The following is a 16,464-nucleotide window of genomic DNA, read 5'->3' as shown; positions in this document are numbered from 1 at the left end:
ATAGGAAAGCAAATTCAAACTATAGTGAGACTCACATAGACTGTAGTATTACATGCTGCAATTTATAGTGATCATTTTCTACGCCCCCAATGTTACAGCGCAGTGAAAAAAATTGAAAATTTTTACTCTTCTCGAGTGTTGAATCACTGTTGCGATAGTTATTACGCACTTTGTATACATATTTGTTTTAGTAATTGGTAGTTGGTAGTATTTTCAATTGATTATTTCACAATAATTTTTTTGTTCCAGTTCCTTTTTGCATTTGTGCTAATTTTCAAGAAAAGTTGTCGTTCTTCAATATCAGTAGACGTTTTTACTCTCAGATTGTTAAAAAATCGGTTAAAATTAGAAGAATGAACGTGGAAGATATTAATAAAGCTAGAGCCGCTGTTCCATTTAACAGGGAACAGCTTGAAAGTGTTTTGAGAGGTAGATTCTTTTATGCACCAGCTTTTGACTTGTACGGTGGTGTTTCTGGTTTATATGACTATGGTCCACCAGGATGTGCATTCCAAAATAACATTGTTGACGCCTGGAGAAAGCACTTCATCTTAGAAGAAGATATGTTGGAAGTTGACTGTACTATGTTGACTCCATATGAAGTTTTGAAAACATCTGGTCACGTTGACAAATTCTCTGATTGGATGTGTAGAGATTTGAAGACAGGTGAGATTTTCAGAGCTGACCATTTGGTTGAAGAAGTCTTGGAAGCCCGTTTGAAAGGTGATCAAGAAGCTAGAGGTTTGGTTGACGATGCCAATGCTGCTGCCAAAGACGACGCCGAAAAGAAGAAGAGGAAAAAGAAAGTTAAGCAAATAAAGGCTGTTAAATTGGATGATGACGTTGTAAAAGAATATGAAGAAATTTTGGCTAAAATTGATGGTTATTCCGGTCCAGAGTTAGGCGAGTTGATGGAAAAATATGACATTGGTAACCCAGTCACTGGTGAAACTTTAGAATCTCCAAAAGCTTTCAATCTAATGTTTGAAACTGCTATCGGCCCATCTGGTCAATTGAAGGGATATTTGAGACCAGAGACTGCACAAGGGCAATTTTTGAACTTTAACAAGTTATTAGAATTCAACAACAGTAAGACTCCTTTTGCCTCTGCTTCTATCGGTAAATCATTTAGAAATGAGATTTCCCCAAGAGCTGGTCTATTGAGAGTTCGTGAATTTTTAATGGCGGAAATCGAGCATTTCGTCGATCCATTAGATAAATCTCACCCAAAATTCGATGAAATCAAAAATATCAAGCTTTCCTTTTTGCCTCGTGACGTTCAAGAAGCTGGCTCTACTAAACCAATTGTTAAGACAGTTGGTGAAGCCGTCGCTTCAAGAATGGTTGATAATGAAACTTTAGGTTATTTCATTGCCAGGATTTACCAATTCTTAATGAAGATTGGCGTTGATGAATCTAAATTGAGGTTCCGTCAACATATGGCCAATGAAATGGCTCATTATGCTGCTGACTGTTGGGATGGTGAATTGAAGACCTCTTACGGGTGGATTGAATGTGTCGGCTGTGCTGATAGATCTGCTTACGATTTGACCGTTCATTCCAAAAAGACCAAAGAAAAACTGGTTGTTAGACAAAAATTAGAAAATCCAATTGAAGTCACTAAATGGGAAATTGATTTGACAAAAAAGTTATTCGGTCCAAAATTCAGAAAAGATGCACCTAAAGTTGAGTCCCACTTATTGAACATGTCTCAAGATGACCTCGCTGCCAAAGCTGAATTATTGGAGGCAGATGGTAAGTTTACTATAAAGGTCGATGGCGTGGACAAGGAAGTCGAATTGGACGATAAATTAGTTAAAATTGAACAAAGAACGAAGGTTGAACATGTTAGAGAATATGTTCCAAGTGTCATTGAGCCATCTTTTGGTATTGGCCGTATTATCTACTCTGTTTTCGAACACTCTTTCTGGAACAGACCAGAAGACAATGCCAGAAGCGTTCTTTCCTTTCCACCTCTGGTTGCTCCAACAAAGGTTTTATTGGTTCCTTTATCAAATCACAAAGATTTGGTTCCTGTTACCACGGAAGTCTCCAAGATCTTAAGAAAGTCCCAAATCCCATTCAAGATTGATGACTCTGGTGTTTCAATTGGTAAAAGATATGCCCGTAATGATGAATTAGGTACTCCATTTGGTGTCACCATTGACTTTGAATCCGCTAAGGATCATTCTGTTACTTTGAGAGAAAGAGATTCTACCAAGCAAGTCAGAGGTTCTGTTGAAAGCGTCATCGAGGCAATCCGTGATATCACTTACAATGGTGTTTCCTGGGAAGAAGGTACCAAGAACTTGGTTCCTTTTGTTGCTCAAACTGAAACTGAGACTGAATAAATAAATAGGACTTAATTTCAACTATATATTGCCGAACGTGTAAATTAAAAAAAGAAACGAAAAAATAATACATATATATATATATATACGTAACTTGTTTATTATTATTTGTTGTTACGGGGGGTGCTGATTATAAACCTCTTGTCAACTAAAATTGCTTTTGATAATATCCATGATATTCTGGGAGTTATAAGCGGAATCAAGGCGGCTACTATTTATCTATGTTTATGGCTAGAGATAATCCTCGTGATATGTCTGCACATAGCGGACGTTCAAAAAAAATTCATGTTATGAAAAAGCGAAGAGTTTCCAACTTTGTAGGGGCCAAAATACAAATGTATATCAAGTTTTACAGTTAGAAACGACATTTTGAAAAGAAAAGAGAACTCGTTTTTGAAGTATTCCATACAAGAAAACCAGGCCAAGCCATTTGTTTTAAAAGTAAGCCTCAAAAATGTCCTCCTCCCAGGCAGTCAAAGATACAGCCAAAAAATTGGTTAATTTACTGGAGAAATGTCCAAAGGATCGTATACCCCATTTGGTCTCATTCAAAGATGTACAGATGGCAAGATTTAGACGTGTAGCGGGCTTGCCAAATGTTGATGATAAGGGAAAATCTATAAAAGAGAGAAAGCCATCATTAGATGAAATAAAGAGTATTATCAATAGAACTTCAGGACCTCTAGGGCTCAGTAAAGAGATGTTAGCAAAAATTCAAAATAAAGTAGTTGATGAAAAGTTCACTGAAGAAAGTATCAACGAGCAAGTTCGTGCTTTGAGCACTATAATGAGTAATAAATTCAGGAATTATTATGATGTTGGCGATAAGCTTTATAAACCTGCAGGAAATCCTTACTACTACCAACGGTTGATAGATGCCGTCGATGGTAAGAAAAAGGAGAACTTTTTCACTGCAATGAGGACTGTGATATTTGGTAAATAGAGAGCACATAACTCCTCCAAGCTTGTAAATACATATTTATTCATAAATTATAATCATTATTCAATTTATTTTTTGGTCCTTTTTTTCTGATGTAACATGACACATTATCGAAAGGGCTGCTGTTATTTGGCAAATCCTATGGTAACATCGTTATTTTTTACCTTGTAAGTGGGTCCCAAATGATTCTTGATTTTCGTGGCATCCGAAACAGTCTTGTATTCGACAAAGGCCAAGTTCCGAACGCTGACTAATCTAATTTCAAGTAGGCTTTCATTACCAAGAATTTGTGACAATGATTGTTCTGTAGTCCCGCTTGGCAGATTCTGTACAAGGAGAACTCTGTTCGGTGGATTTTCGATTGTATTTGACATTTTAGCCTGCTTCGAGGATTCCTGCGGTTTTTTTGGTTTCTCCCGCTGAGACTCCATCTTTTCTAACCTACGGGATTTGAACTCTGTGACAATCCTATCAATTTCAGGGTCTTCTATCTTTCTTAGTCTTAGTCTGTGCTTCAAACGTCTTATTTGCCTCTTCAACTTGTATTTCTTGGCATATATGTCATCGTTGCGTAGCTTGTGTTTAAGTTCTCTTGTTTTTAGCACTTTCTTCAAGTAGGAATTATTCTTTTCACCATTATCTTTATTTTTTTGCATTTGCATCGAAAGACCTAATAACGAGCTTGTTTGGGCCATTCCAATCTTAACTTTGCGGCCCTGGATTTTCAATGCTGTCACTGAATATCTCGACAAGAACTCTTTCGCTCCATTTTGAGTAGCAAATGTTAAGAATGCCTGATTGGACATCATGAATGATCTTGAAACGGAAACTTCCACTAAGCCTATTTGGTCATCTAAAAATATGGGCGGTTGCGAGGTGGTTTGTAAATTGTTGTGGGGAAGAGCTAATGATGGGTTTATAACGTATTTGTTGTTAGGATTAATGTTTTTCAAAAGCAATCTGACATAATTTTCTTTGTTTACTGGCCTACTGGGTAAATTTTGAAGATACAATCTGTTAATTTATGTATAATTTGAAATGACGAAAATGTTAGTATAGACACTTTTGGTAAGGGCACAGATCCGAAGACATATACATACGTTGACATGGGTTCCTTGAATGGCGTGACCGGGTTCCTTTTATGGGTATTTTCCTTTTGCAATTTTTTCATTTTTCAATAACGAGTAGTTTTTATTCCCTACCTCGTTCCTCTTTTATAAAAAAAATGATCTTCAATGAATAAGACTTTGACAGGAAGAACAACCGCCTTCTCTGTATGAAAACGGGGGCTACATAGTATGTAGAAAGAAATGATTATAAGCACATAGATAAAAATACTTAAATAACTAATACATAAAAATAAGAGGAGAATAAAATATTATATAGAAGCAATAATTATTACCCTTATTTCTTAGCAGCCTTTTGAGCGGCCTTGGTAACCTTAGCGGCCTTTTCAGTCTTGTCAACAGACTTGATAACACCGACAGCGACAGTTTGTCTCATGTCTCTGACAGCGAATCTACCTAATGGTGGGTACTCACTGAAAGCTTCAACACACATTGGCTTGGATGGAATGAATTTAACCAAAGCAGCGTCACCGGACTTCAAGAACTTTGGATGGTCTTCCAACTTCTTACCAGATCTTCTGTCGTTCTTTTCCAACAATTCGTCGAATCTACAAGCGATGTGAGCAGTGTGACAATCCAAAACTGGAGAGTAACCGGCGGAGATTTGACCTGGATGGTTCAAAACAATGACGGTAGCGTTGAAAGAAGCGGCAGCCTTTGGTGGATCGTTCTTGGAGTCACCACAGACGTTACCTCTTCTGATTTCCTTGACGGAAACATTCTTGACGTTGAAACCAACGTTGTCACCTGGAACACCTTGTTCCAATTGTTCGTGATGCATTTCAACGGACTTGACTTCAGTGGTAACACCAGCTGGGGCGAAAGTGACAACCATACCTGGCTTGATGACACCGGTTTCGACTCTACCGACTGGCACAGTACCAATACCACCAATCTTGTAAACATCTTGCAATGGCAATCTCAATGGCTTGTCAGTTGGTCTGGATGGTTGTTCAATGGCGTCAATGGCTTCCAACAAGGTCTTACCCTTGACGACACCGGCCTTGGTTTCCTTTTCCCAACCCTTGTACCATGAGGCGTTAGTGGTTGGTTCAATCATGTTGTCACCGTTCCAACCAGAGATTGGGACGAATGGAACAGTCTTTGGGTTGTAACCAACCTTCTTGATGAAGTTGGCGGTTTCCTTGACAATTTCTTGGAATCTGGATTCGTCCCAGTTGACGGAGTCCATCTTGTTGACAGCAACAATCAATTGTCTAACACCCAAGGTGAAAGCCAACAAAGCGTGCTCTCTGGTTTGACCATCCTTGGAGATACCGGCTTCGAATTCACCGACACCACCAGCAATAATCAAGATAGCACAATCAGCTTGAGAAGTACCAGTAATCATGTTCTTGATGAAATCTCTGTGACCTGGAGCATCAATAACGGTAACTTGGTACTTTGGAGTTTCGAACTTCCACAAAGCGATATCGATAGTGATACCTCTTTCTCTTTCAGCCTTTAACTTGTCCAAAACCCAAGCGTACTTGAAAGAACCCTTACCTAATTCAGCGGCTTCCTTTTCGAACTTTTCGATGGTTCTCTTGTCAATACCACCACACTTGTAAATCAAATGACCGGTAGTGGTAGACTTACCAGAATCGACATGACCGATAACGACGACGTTAATATGAGACTTCTCTTTACCCATGTTTAGTTAATTATAGTTCGTTGACTGTGTTTCTTGAAAGAAAGGAGACCTAAAAAAAATTTAAGGAGAATGAACAAATGGAGAGGAAGAATGAAAATGCAAAAGAATTTATATATTAGGAAGAAAGTAAGAAACGATGAAAAAAATTAGGAAAAGCCAGAAATAGCATCGAAAGGAGCAACACAAGAAAAGAAGGTGGTGGAACTAATTAATTTATATATACTTGACTACTGCCTCGATCATCTCTACCTCCAGCATAGTCGAAGAAAGAAAAAAAATTCTTGAGGCTTCTGTCAGAAACTCGCACTCGGTCTTTCTTTTTTCCTATTGGTGACATTGGAGAGGCGGCCCCCACGTCCTCTTGTACGACCTCGTCATAGACAACCTTGGTGGTACCGTTGGCGGTGTGGGTTTACGGATGTGTGGGTGTTGTGTAGCGGTACGGGTGCAAGCTCAGCGGCAGAGCGGTCTTGGAAAATTGGCCGGTTGGGCTCGCCTACAGATGGTAAGGGGAGTTCCATGCATGGCGAAATAAGACCATGCACATGAATTAACAGTGTTGCAACGATAGCACCATCCCAGTGCGCACACACACTCACATGTAAAACAAAGGGGGATGGAAGGAGAACATAGGGAAGCATAAATAACCGCCCATCTCGATAGGCTCGCGAGCTGCTGTCTGTTCCCCTCTTATAGTCTCAGGGATAAATATAGTGGGATGCTCAGTTGAGCTTTGCTTATTTTCTTGGCGTAGCCCTGTCTTTGTTTTGCCACTGTTGTTTAGCATAAATGGCATAAATGGCACTGGTGATATACAGGGAACGGAATAACGTCATTGCCCTGACATGTTTGGGTGGACCTTATTCTGCTTGCCTAGTTTCTGTCATTTTTTGCCCTCTTATTGGCGATGGCAAAAAGGACAGGCTCATCTCCCCAGGTTTAAAGGGTAGCCTTTAAGGAAATGTTTTTAATTCTCCTTGCTGAGAGGTACTTAACGGGGAGTCTCGAATATAGGGAGGGAGTGCTGGAGAACATGAAAGTAAACTGAGTCGTGTTCAAATATATAAAATGCGTGAGAATGTAAACTATCATCATGCGCTCAGTAGTGCACTTCCCGTAGTGTTTCTTGATTTGTAGTCCTAGTGGACTCGTTAGTATTTAACTTTGCAAGGAATAAGAAAATAAAGTACTCAGCAAAATGGCGCAATTCTCCGACATTGATAAACTTGCTGTTTCCACTTTAAGGTTGCTCTCAGTGGACCAGGTGGAAAGTGCACAATCTGGCCACCCAGGCGCTCCTCTAGGTTTGGCGCCTGTGGCCCATGTAATCTTCAAACAACTTCGTTGTAACCCCGATGATGAGCACTGGATTAACAGAGACAGGTTCGTTCTGTCGAACGGTCATTCGTGTGCTCTTCTGTACTCTATGCTTCATCTTTTAGGGTACGACTACACCATCGAAGACTTGAGGCAATTTAGACAGGTAAACTCTAGGACTCCAGGCCATCCGGAATTTCACTCAGCTGGAGTGGAAATAACTTCTGGTCCATTGGGCCAAGGTATCTCCAATGCTGTCGGTATGGCCATCGCACAGGCCAACTTTGCCGCCACTTATAACGAGGAGGGTTTCCCCATCTCTGATTCGTATACGTTTGCTATTGTAGGGGACGGCTGCTTGCAGGAGGGTGTGGCTTCGGAGACCTCTTCTTTGGCTGGACATTTACAATTGGGTAACTTGATAACGTTTTACGACAGCAACAGTATTTCTATTGACGGTAAGACGTCGTATTCGTTTGATGAGGATGTTTTGAAGAGATACGAGGCGTATGGTTGGGAGGTTATGGAAGTCGACAAGGGCGATGACGATATGGAATCCATTTCTAGCGCCCTGGAAAAGGCAAAGCTATCGAAGGACAAGCCTACTATAATCAAAGTCACCACTACCATTGGGTTTGGATCCTTACAGCAAGGGACCGCTGGTGTCCATGGGTCTGCCTTGAAGGCAGACGATGTCAAACAATTGAAGAAGAGATGGGGGTTCGATCCGAATAAATCGTTTGTGGTGCCACAGGAGGTGTATGATTACTACAAGAAGACCATTGTAGAACCTGGTCAACAGCTTAACGCAGAATGGAATAGAATGTACGAAGAGTATAAAATCAAATTTCCCGAGAAAGGTAAAGAATTGCAAAGAAGGCTGAAGGGCGAACTACCGGAAGGTTGGGAAAAGCACTTGCCAATGTTTAATCCTGATGACGATGCTGTGGCTACAAGGAAAACATCTCAACAGGTCTTGACAAACATGGTTCAAGTTTTGCCCGAACTGATTGGTGGCTCTGCGGATTTGACACCTTCGAATCTGACAAGATGGGAAGGTGCAGTAGACTTCCAACCCCCAATTACTCAACTAGGCAACTATGCAGGGAGGTACATCAGATATGGTGTGAGGGAGCACGGCATGGGTGCCATCATGAACGGTATATCCGCCTTTGGCGCTAATTATAAGCCCTACGGTGGCACTTTTCTGAACTTTGTCTCTTATGCGGCCGGTGCCGTTAGATTAGCCGCCTTGTCTGGTAATCCGGTCATTTGGGTCGCAACACATGACTCTATTGGGCTGGGTGAAGATGGTCCTACCCACCAACCCATCGAAACTCTGGCTCACTTGAGGGCCATTCCAAACATGCACGTATGGAGACCTGCCGATGGCAACGAGACTTCCGCTGCGTATTACTCCGCCATAAAATCCGGGCGTACTCCATCTGTCGTGGCCTTATCAAGACAGAACCTTCCTCAGTTGGAACATTCGTCTTTTGAAAAAGCATTGAAGGGTGGTTATGTGATCCATGATATCGAAAATCCTGATATCATTCTGGCGTCAACTGGTTCAGAGGTCTCCATTTCCATAGATGCGGCCAAGAAACTATACGAAACTAAAAAGATCAAGGCGAGGGTCGTTTCCATGCCTGATTTTTATACTTTTGACAAACAAACTGAAGAATACAGATTCTCCGTTTTGCCAGATGGTGTTCCAATCATGTCCTTTGAAGTGTTGGCCACTTCAAGTTGGGGTAGGTATGCTCACCAGTCCTTTGGTCTCAATGAATTTGGCCGTTCGGGCAAAGGATCTGATATCTATAAACTGTTCGATTTCACAGCAGATGGTGTTGCAGCCAGAGCTGAGAAGACTATCAATTACTATAAGGGAAAACAACTGCTTTCGCCTATAGGGGAAGCCTTTTAAGCAAGATAAAGCAAGCAGTCTCTTATCATTCCCCCTTCTCCGACTATTAGTTAGCTTCCACTGTCTAAGATATTTAAATGTATGTAAGCTGTTTTTCTCTCTTTGCTACATCTATATACATTTTTTTTTTCAAGAATCATTGTTCGATTTTCTTCTCACTGACTGCTTTTAAAGACATCGCAAATTACCGAGGAAAATTGTTCCACCTTTTGCCATCGGAATTCTGCATTTTCTTGGCCCAAAAATTCCGCCGGTTTTTCGCGTGTGACTCAATGCTGGAATGGAATACCTACCTGCCATTGATTCTTGAATTCCGCCTGGATGTATGCTAAGACCTGCTTCCAGCAGAACAAGATATTTAAGTGACAGGCATCCCATACTAAAAACATTAGTGAAGAATATTCTTTTGGAATTTCATTAAAAACACGAGATAATAACAAACCGCCAGAATTACTGAGTAATGACGAACGAAACCGTCTGGATAGAGAAGTTAGATAATCCAACCCTTTCGGTGCTGCCACATGACTTTTTGCGCCCACAGCAGGAACCTTATACAAGACAGGCTACATATTCTTTACAGGTTCCTCAACTAGATGTACCTCATAATGCATTTATTAACAAGTACGCTGTCGCTTTAAGTGTATGGGCTGCATTGTTATATAGAGTAACCGGCGATGATGACATTGTTCTCTATATCGCCAATAACAAAATCTTAAGATTTAACATTCAACCAACGTGGTCATTTAGTGAGTTGTATTCCACTATAAACGCTGAATTAAGTCAGCTCGAGTCCGTTAAAGCTGATTTCTCATTCGATGATTTGGCTGAGAATATTCAGAGTCACCAGGATTTGGAAAGAACACCTCAGTTATTTCGCTTGGCCTTTTTAGAAAACCAAGATTTCAAACTGGACCAGTTCAAGCATCACTTAGTGGACTTTGCGTTGAATCTGGAAACAAACAATAGTGCACATGTTTTGAACTTGATCTATAACAACTTGTTGTATTCAAATGATAGAGTAACCATTATTGCAGACCAATTTACCCAATATTTGACTGCCGCACTAAAGGACCCATCTATTTGCATAACCAAAATTTCTCTGATTACGCCATCTTCTAAGGGCAGCTTACCTGATCCAACAGAGAACTTGGGCTGGTGCGATTTTGTAGGTTGTATTCATGACATTTTCCAAGATAACGCTGAAGCCTTCCCAGAAAGAGCCTGTGTTGTGGAAACGCCAGCACTAAACTCTAAAAAATCTCGTTCTTTTACTTATCAGGATATCAACCGTACCTCTAATATAGTAGCCCATTATTTAATTAAGACAGGTATCAAAAGAGGTGATGTCGTGATGATTTACTCCTCAAGAGGTGTTGACTTAATGGTATGCGTGATGGGTGTCTTGAAAGCCGGCGCCACTTTTTCTGTTATTGACCCAGCATATCCTCCAGCTAGGCAAACAGTTTACCTAGGTGTGGCCAAACCTCGTGGGTTGATTGTTATTAGAGCTGCTGGTCAATTAGACCAACTGGTGGAAGAATACATCAAGGATAAGTTGGACATTGTTTCTAGAATCAACTCTATTGCAATTCAGGAAAACGGCACCATTGAAAGTGACAGGTCAGATGAAGGCGGAGACGTTTTGACTCCGTATGAACAACTCAAGGATACCAGAACAGGTGTGGTTGTGGGTCCAGACTCTAATCCAACCCTGTCTTTCACCTCTGGTTCTGAAGGTATTCCCAAAGGTGTTCTTGGTAGACATTTTTCTTTAGCCTACTATTTCAATTGGATGTCTAAAAAGTTCAACTTGTCAGAAAATGATAAGTTCACAATGCTGAGTGGTATTGCACACGACCCAATTCAAAGAGATATGTTTACCCCACTATTTCTAGGTGCTCAATTGTATGTTCCTACACAAGACGACATTGGTACACCAGGTCGTTTAGCTGAATGGATGAGTACATATGGCTGCACTGTCACACATTTAACTCCTGCCATGGGTCAATTACTTACCGCTCAGGCCACAACTTCATTCCCAAAATTGCATCACGCCTTTTTTGTGGGTGACATCTTAACGAAACGTGATTGTCTAAGGTTGCAGACGTTGGCCGAAAACTGCCGTATCGTGAATATGTACGGTACCACTGAAACACAACGTTCCGTTTCCTATTTTGAAGTCAAATCAAAAAATGACGACCCAAACTTTTTGAAGAAATTGAAGGATGTTATGCCTGCAGGTAAAGGTATGTTAAACGTCCAGTTATTGGTTGTTAACAGGAATGATCGTACTCAAATATGTGGTATCGGTGAGATCGGTGAGATTTACGTGCGTGCCGGTGGTTTAGCAGAGGGCTACAGAGGATTGCCAGATTTGAATAAAGAAAAATTTGTTAACAACTGGTTTGTCGGGAAGGATCACTGGAATTATTTGAATAAGGATAATGGCGAACCCTGGAGACAATTCTGGTTGGGTCCAAGGGATAGATTGTACAGAACCGGTGACTTGGGTCGTTATCTTCCAGACGGTGACTGTGAATGTTGCGGTAGAGCTGATGATCAAGTTAAAATCCGTGGGTTTAGAATAGAGTTGGGAGAAATAGATACACATATTTCTCAACACCCCCTGGTAAGAGAAAACATCACTTTAGTTCGCAAGAACGCGGATAATGAACCAACTTTGATAACGTTTATGGTCCCAAGATTTGATAAGCCGGAAGAGCTATCTAAATTCCAAAGTGAGGTTCCAAAAGAAGTTACGAGTGACCCAATAGTCAAAGGTTTAGTCGGTTACCATCTTTTATCTAGGGACATTAAAACTTTCCTGAAAAAAAGACTGGCAAGTTACGCTATGCCTTCTCTAATTGTTGTAATGGATAAGCTACCATTGAATCCAAATGGTAAAGTTGACAAGCCAAAACTACAATTTCCAACCCCAAAGCAACTAAACTTGGTTGCTGAGAATACAATTTCTGAAATTGACGACTCTCAATTTACTGATATTGAACGTGAAGTTAGGGACTTATGGTTAGGTATATTACCTACCAAGCCAGCTTCTGTATCACCTGATGATTCGTTTTTCGACTTGGGTGGTCATTCTATCTTAGCTACCAAAATGATATTCACATTAAAGAAAAAGCTAGAGGTTGATTTGCCATTGGGAACTATTTTCAAATATCCAACCATAAAAAGTTTTGCTGCAGAAATCAATAGAATCAAATCATCTGACGGATCGGCACAACAAGAAACCAAAACAACCACTACCGTCGATTATGCAGAAGATGCTAAGAAATTAGTTGAGACACTATCAAGTTCTTATCCTTCTCGCGAGTCTTTCGTTGAACCTAATAGTGCTGAAGGTGAGACCACAATCAATGTTTTTGTGACTGGTACAACCGGGTTTTTAGGTTCATATATTCTTGCAGATTTGTTGAAACGTTCAACAAAGAATTATAGGTTCAAAGTTTTCGCTCACGTGAGGGCTAAAGATGAAGAAGCTGCATTCGAAAGGCTACACAAGGCGGGGATCACATATGGAACTTGGAATGAGAAATTCGCCTTGAGTATTGAAATTGTGTTAGGTGACTTATCAAAGAGTCAGTTTGGCCTTTCTGATGAGAAATGGTCAGATTTGGCAAACACGATTGACGTGATTATTCATAACGGTGCTTTGGTGCACTGGGTGTATCCATATGCAAAATTGAGGGATGCCAATGTTATCTCCACAATAAACGTTATGAACTTAGCAGCCGTTGGCAAGCCAAAATTCTTTGATTTTGTTTCCTCTACTTCCACACTGGATACAGAATATTACTTCGACCTGTCAGATAAACTTGTTAGCGAAGGAAAGTCAGGTATTCTGGAATCTGATGATTTGATGAATTCTGCAAGCGGGCTCACCGGTGGGTATGGTCAATCCAAGTGGGCTGCAGAGTATATCATCAGACGTGCAGGTGAAAGAGGGCTACGTGGATGTATTGTCAGGCCTGGTTACGTAACAGGTGCCTCTGCTAATGGTTCTTCAAACACAGATGATTTCTTATTGAGATGTTTGAAAGGATCAGTTCAACTGGGCAAAATTCCAGATATTAGAAATTCCGTGAATATGGTTCCAGTAGACCATGTGGCTCGTGTTGTTGTTGCCACTTCTCTGAATCCACCAAAAGATAATGAATTGACTGTCGCCCAAGTGACGGGTCATCCAAGAATATTATTCAAGGACTACCTATATACTTTGCACGATTATGGTTACGACGCCGAAATAGAAAGATACTCTGACTGGAAAAAGTCATTGGAAGTATCTGTCATCGATAAGAATGAAGATAATGCATTGTATCCTTTGTTACACATGGTCCTAGACAACTTACCTGAAAGTACCAAGGCTCCCGAATTGGATGACAGGAATGCCGTCGCATCTTTGAAGAAAGACATTGCATGGACAAGTGTCGATTGGTCCAATGGGATGGGAATTACACCGGAAGAGGTTGGTATCTACATTGCATTTTTGAACGAGGTTGGATTTTTACCTCCACCAGCTCATAATGACAGACTTCCACTGCCAAGTATAGAACTAACTCAAGCACAAATAAGCCTAGTCGCTTCAGGCGCTGGTGCTCGTGGAAGTTCCGCAACCGCTTAAAACTGAGATTTATACATGATATGTAAAATAAATAATATGAAACAAAAAAGAGTTGACCGTTTTTTCAAGGACCCATTAAAAAAATCTTAAAAAAAAAGTAAGAGGAGAATGATTAATTATTGAACAAAAACTGCAAATCCGCTGGCGTCAGTCTGCTGATAGCGGCTTCATCTTGGTTAATTGTAGCATGAATCATATTGGCCTTTTTCTCCTGTAATTCAATAATTCTTGTCTCTATACTATCTTCAATGCAAAATCTCGTGATCTTAACGGGTCGAAACTGACCAATTCTATGGACTCTATCACCACTTTGCCATTCCACACTAGGATTCCACCACGGGTCCAGAATGAATACATGAGAAGCTTCACAAAGATTCAAAGCCACACCACCAGCCTTTAAACTTACCAGGAAGACTTCGCATTGAATGTTGTTCATGAAATATTTGATGGTTTCGTCTCTTTGCGTTGGAGACATACTACCTTGAAGCTTCACTGTTTGAAAACCAGCTCTTTTCAATCTCCATTCTACTAGATCTAACATACTTGTAAACTGGGAAAATACAATGGATTTAATTGTGCGCTTATTGCTTCTTAATTTATACAGTTCTTCTACCAGGGCTTCGATTTTCGTCGATGATTGCCACTTACCTTTCATGTTTAGACGACTAACAATACTTTGTTTCTTGAATGACTCTAGGTCCACTTCTAAAGCCGGTTGAGATAAATCAATACTTAAACCGATGTGACAGATGGGGCATGTAAGTTTATTGTTATTTTCCATGTAAGATTCAACATATTCTTTGATGCATAAACGACAGAATTTATGATGACATTTAGATTCAATCGGTTCTTCAGCTTCATCGTTACACAACTGACAGATCACGACACCTAGGTCATCATTAGAGGAGTTCTTAAGTCTTTTCAAAACCAAATCAGGATGATCTGCCAGTTGTCTCATTCGTGTGATTAAAGTGAAAATGTTCGCATAGTTGTTAAGAACAACACCTTCCTCGACAAAAGAATTATACTTCCTTTTAGAATCGCTATATAAACTTCTGTAAAGATCCTTCTCTTCCTCATTGAAGAAGTCTCTCCTCACAGTGACGATTCTGGGGGGTAGACCTAAGTCATCTGCTCTTTCCACTTTGGTCCTTCTTAGCATGATATTTTTCAACAGTGTTTGGATGTTATTAAAAGATTCTAAACCAGGTCCTTCTACTCCAAACTTTTGAATATTCTTTAGCATGAAATGGTTAAAGAAATTGGTATGTTGCATGATGACATGACTACAGTGATCGCAATGCATGCGATCTGTAAATTTCCAGTCCTTCGAGGCACAATCACATTTGGTGCAAAAGTATTTTGTGAAAGGATTGATGTTCAAAAACCTGATCAAAGAGTACATTTCACCGATTCTATTCTGTAGTGGAGTGCCTGAAAGACACCATCGCTTTTGAGTTTTTAGATTGTTCACAGCTCTAGCGGTATTACTTTGCCTATCCTTGATATTGTGTGCTTCATCCAGGATTACTCTGTAGAAGTCGACATTATGTAACGCGGAAGACTGCTTGAAAAGACCGTTTTTCCTCCTGAACCCGTAGTTCTGCTTTCTGAATACGGATTCCAATACGGCGTAAGTGGTCAGTACGACATCGTAACCCTGAAGATCTCCGACATTAGTGGTCTTGGAAGCACCGTGATACATGTAAATCTTCAGTTGTCCCTTGGTATGTTGTTCTATCTCGTTTTTCCACTGCATCAGCGCAACGGTGGGGGCGACGACTAAAGATGGAGACTTGGCCAAATCATTCAACAACAGGGCGATAGTTTGAATAGTTTTACCCATACCCATTTCATCCGCCAGAACACCGCCTGCATAAACGCTTTCCTCCTGTGATATGAGCCAATGAAGACCTTCCAGTTGGAAAGGTAACAGCTTAATTGTCATACCATCGGGTTGATCAGACCTCCGAGCAACATAGGGAGGCTCATTTCTCAGATCGGAAAACACATCTTTCAGTTCAGGATGGTGTTCGTACAATCGTACAGTGTTCCTTTCATATGGAGTTATCTTCGGTGGCTTTCTCTTAGTTGTGCTTTTCTTTTTCTTCTTTTTCGTAGCGGGTTTCCTTTTCTTCGTTAGGGGTTCGTCGTCATCATCAGACTCATCCTTGAGCTCTATTATCTTTTCCCCTGCATTCTTTACGTCTATTTTGCCTTCACCTTCATCCTCGATCACGTGAATACTCTCACCAGTGGCGGTTCGTTCTTTATCGGAACCCGTTAGGTCTATAGCGAAGTCTTCGTCTTCATCGTCGGGAGTCTTTACAAGCGTAGCGTCATCACGGTATTCTTCGTCATGGATGTCTCCTTCTTTCTCGCTCTCTCTTTTCAGATGCAGAGTCTTCGGGTTTTTCAAATCTGCATCGTCATCGCTCAGCTCATTATAATTCACATTTTCCTTACTACTTCTTGTACGTCTTCTACGAATAAAGCCGCCTTCTTGCAT

General features: G+C 40.6%; 7 protein-coding genes across 7 annotated transcripts; 4 read left to right on the top strand and 3 right to left on the bottom strand.

Annotated features, from left to right (window-relative positions):
• Nucleotides 1-353: 353 nt before the first annotated feature.
• GRS1 (glycine--tRNA ligase) lies at nt 354-2,351 on the top strand (the record flags this gene model as incomplete). The annotated part of the gene is made up of 1 exon (XM_056229182.1): nt 354-2,351. One exon carries the CDS (start codon nt 354-356, stop codon nt 2,349-2,351), a length of 1,998 nt encoding a protein of 665 aa, XP_056086111.1.
• Nucleotides 2,352-2,805: 454 nt separating this feature from the next.
• Nucleotides 2,806-3,294, top strand: CBP6 (Cbp6p; the record flags this gene model as incomplete). The annotated part of the gene is made up of 1 exon (XM_056229171.1): nt 2,806-3,294. The coding sequence occupies one exon, from the start codon at nt 2,806-2,808 to the stop codon at nt 3,292-3,294; it is 489 nt and encodes a 162-aa protein (XP_056086110.1).
• Nucleotides 3,295-3,416: 122 nt separating this feature from the next.
• On the bottom strand, nt 3,417-4,100 carry MUD1 (Mud1p; the record flags this gene model as incomplete). Its single annotated transcript, XM_056229160.1, has 1 exon — nt 3,417-4,100. The coding sequence occupies one exon, from the start codon at nt 4,098-4,100 to the stop codon at nt 3,417-3,419; it is 684 nt and encodes a 227-aa protein (XP_056086109.1).
• A 595-nt stretch (nt 4,101-4,695) lies between these two features.
• On the bottom strand, nt 4,696-6,072 carry TEF2 (translation elongation factor EF-1 alpha; the record flags this gene model as incomplete). Its single annotated transcript, XM_056229147.1, has 1 exon — nt 4,696-6,072. One exon carries the CDS (start codon nt 6,070-6,072, stop codon nt 4,696-4,698), a length of 1,377 nt encoding a protein of 458 aa, XP_056086108.1.
• A 1,198-nt stretch (nt 6,073-7,270) lies between these two features.
• On the top strand, nt 7,271-9,316 carry TKL2 (transketolase TKL2; the record flags this gene model as incomplete). The annotated part of the gene is made up of 1 exon (XM_056229136.1): nt 7,271-9,316. The coding sequence occupies one exon, from the start codon at nt 7,271-7,273 to the stop codon at nt 9,314-9,316; it is 2,046 nt and encodes a 681-aa protein (XP_056086107.1).
• A 460-nt stretch (nt 9,317-9,776) lies between these two features.
• On the top strand, nt 9,777-13,955 carry LYS2 (L-aminoadipate-semialdehyde dehydrogenase; the record flags this gene model as incomplete). Its single annotated transcript, XM_056229125.1, has 1 exon — nt 9,777-13,955. The coding sequence occupies one exon, from the start codon at nt 9,777-9,779 to the stop codon at nt 13,953-13,955; it is 4,179 nt and encodes a 1,392-aa protein (XP_056086106.1).
• A 112-nt stretch (nt 13,956-14,067) lies between these two features.
• On the bottom strand, nt 14,068-16,464 carry RAD16 (DNA repair protein RAD16; the record flags this gene model as incomplete). Its single annotated transcript, XM_056229114.1, has 1 exon — nt 14,068-16,464. One exon carries the CDS (start codon nt 16,462-16,464, stop codon nt 14,068-14,070), a length of 2,397 nt encoding a protein of 798 aa, XP_056086105.1.

Source organism: Saccharomyces kudriavzevii (assembly GCF_947243775.1).
Source record: "Saccharomyces kudriavzevii IFO 1802 strain IFO1802 genome assembly, chromosome: 2".
Taxonomy (NCBI): Eukaryota; Fungi; Ascomycota; class Saccharomycetes; order Saccharomycetales; family Saccharomycetaceae; genus Saccharomyces; species Saccharomyces kudriavzevii.
This window is presented reverse-complemented; position numbering and strand designations above follow the sequence as displayed.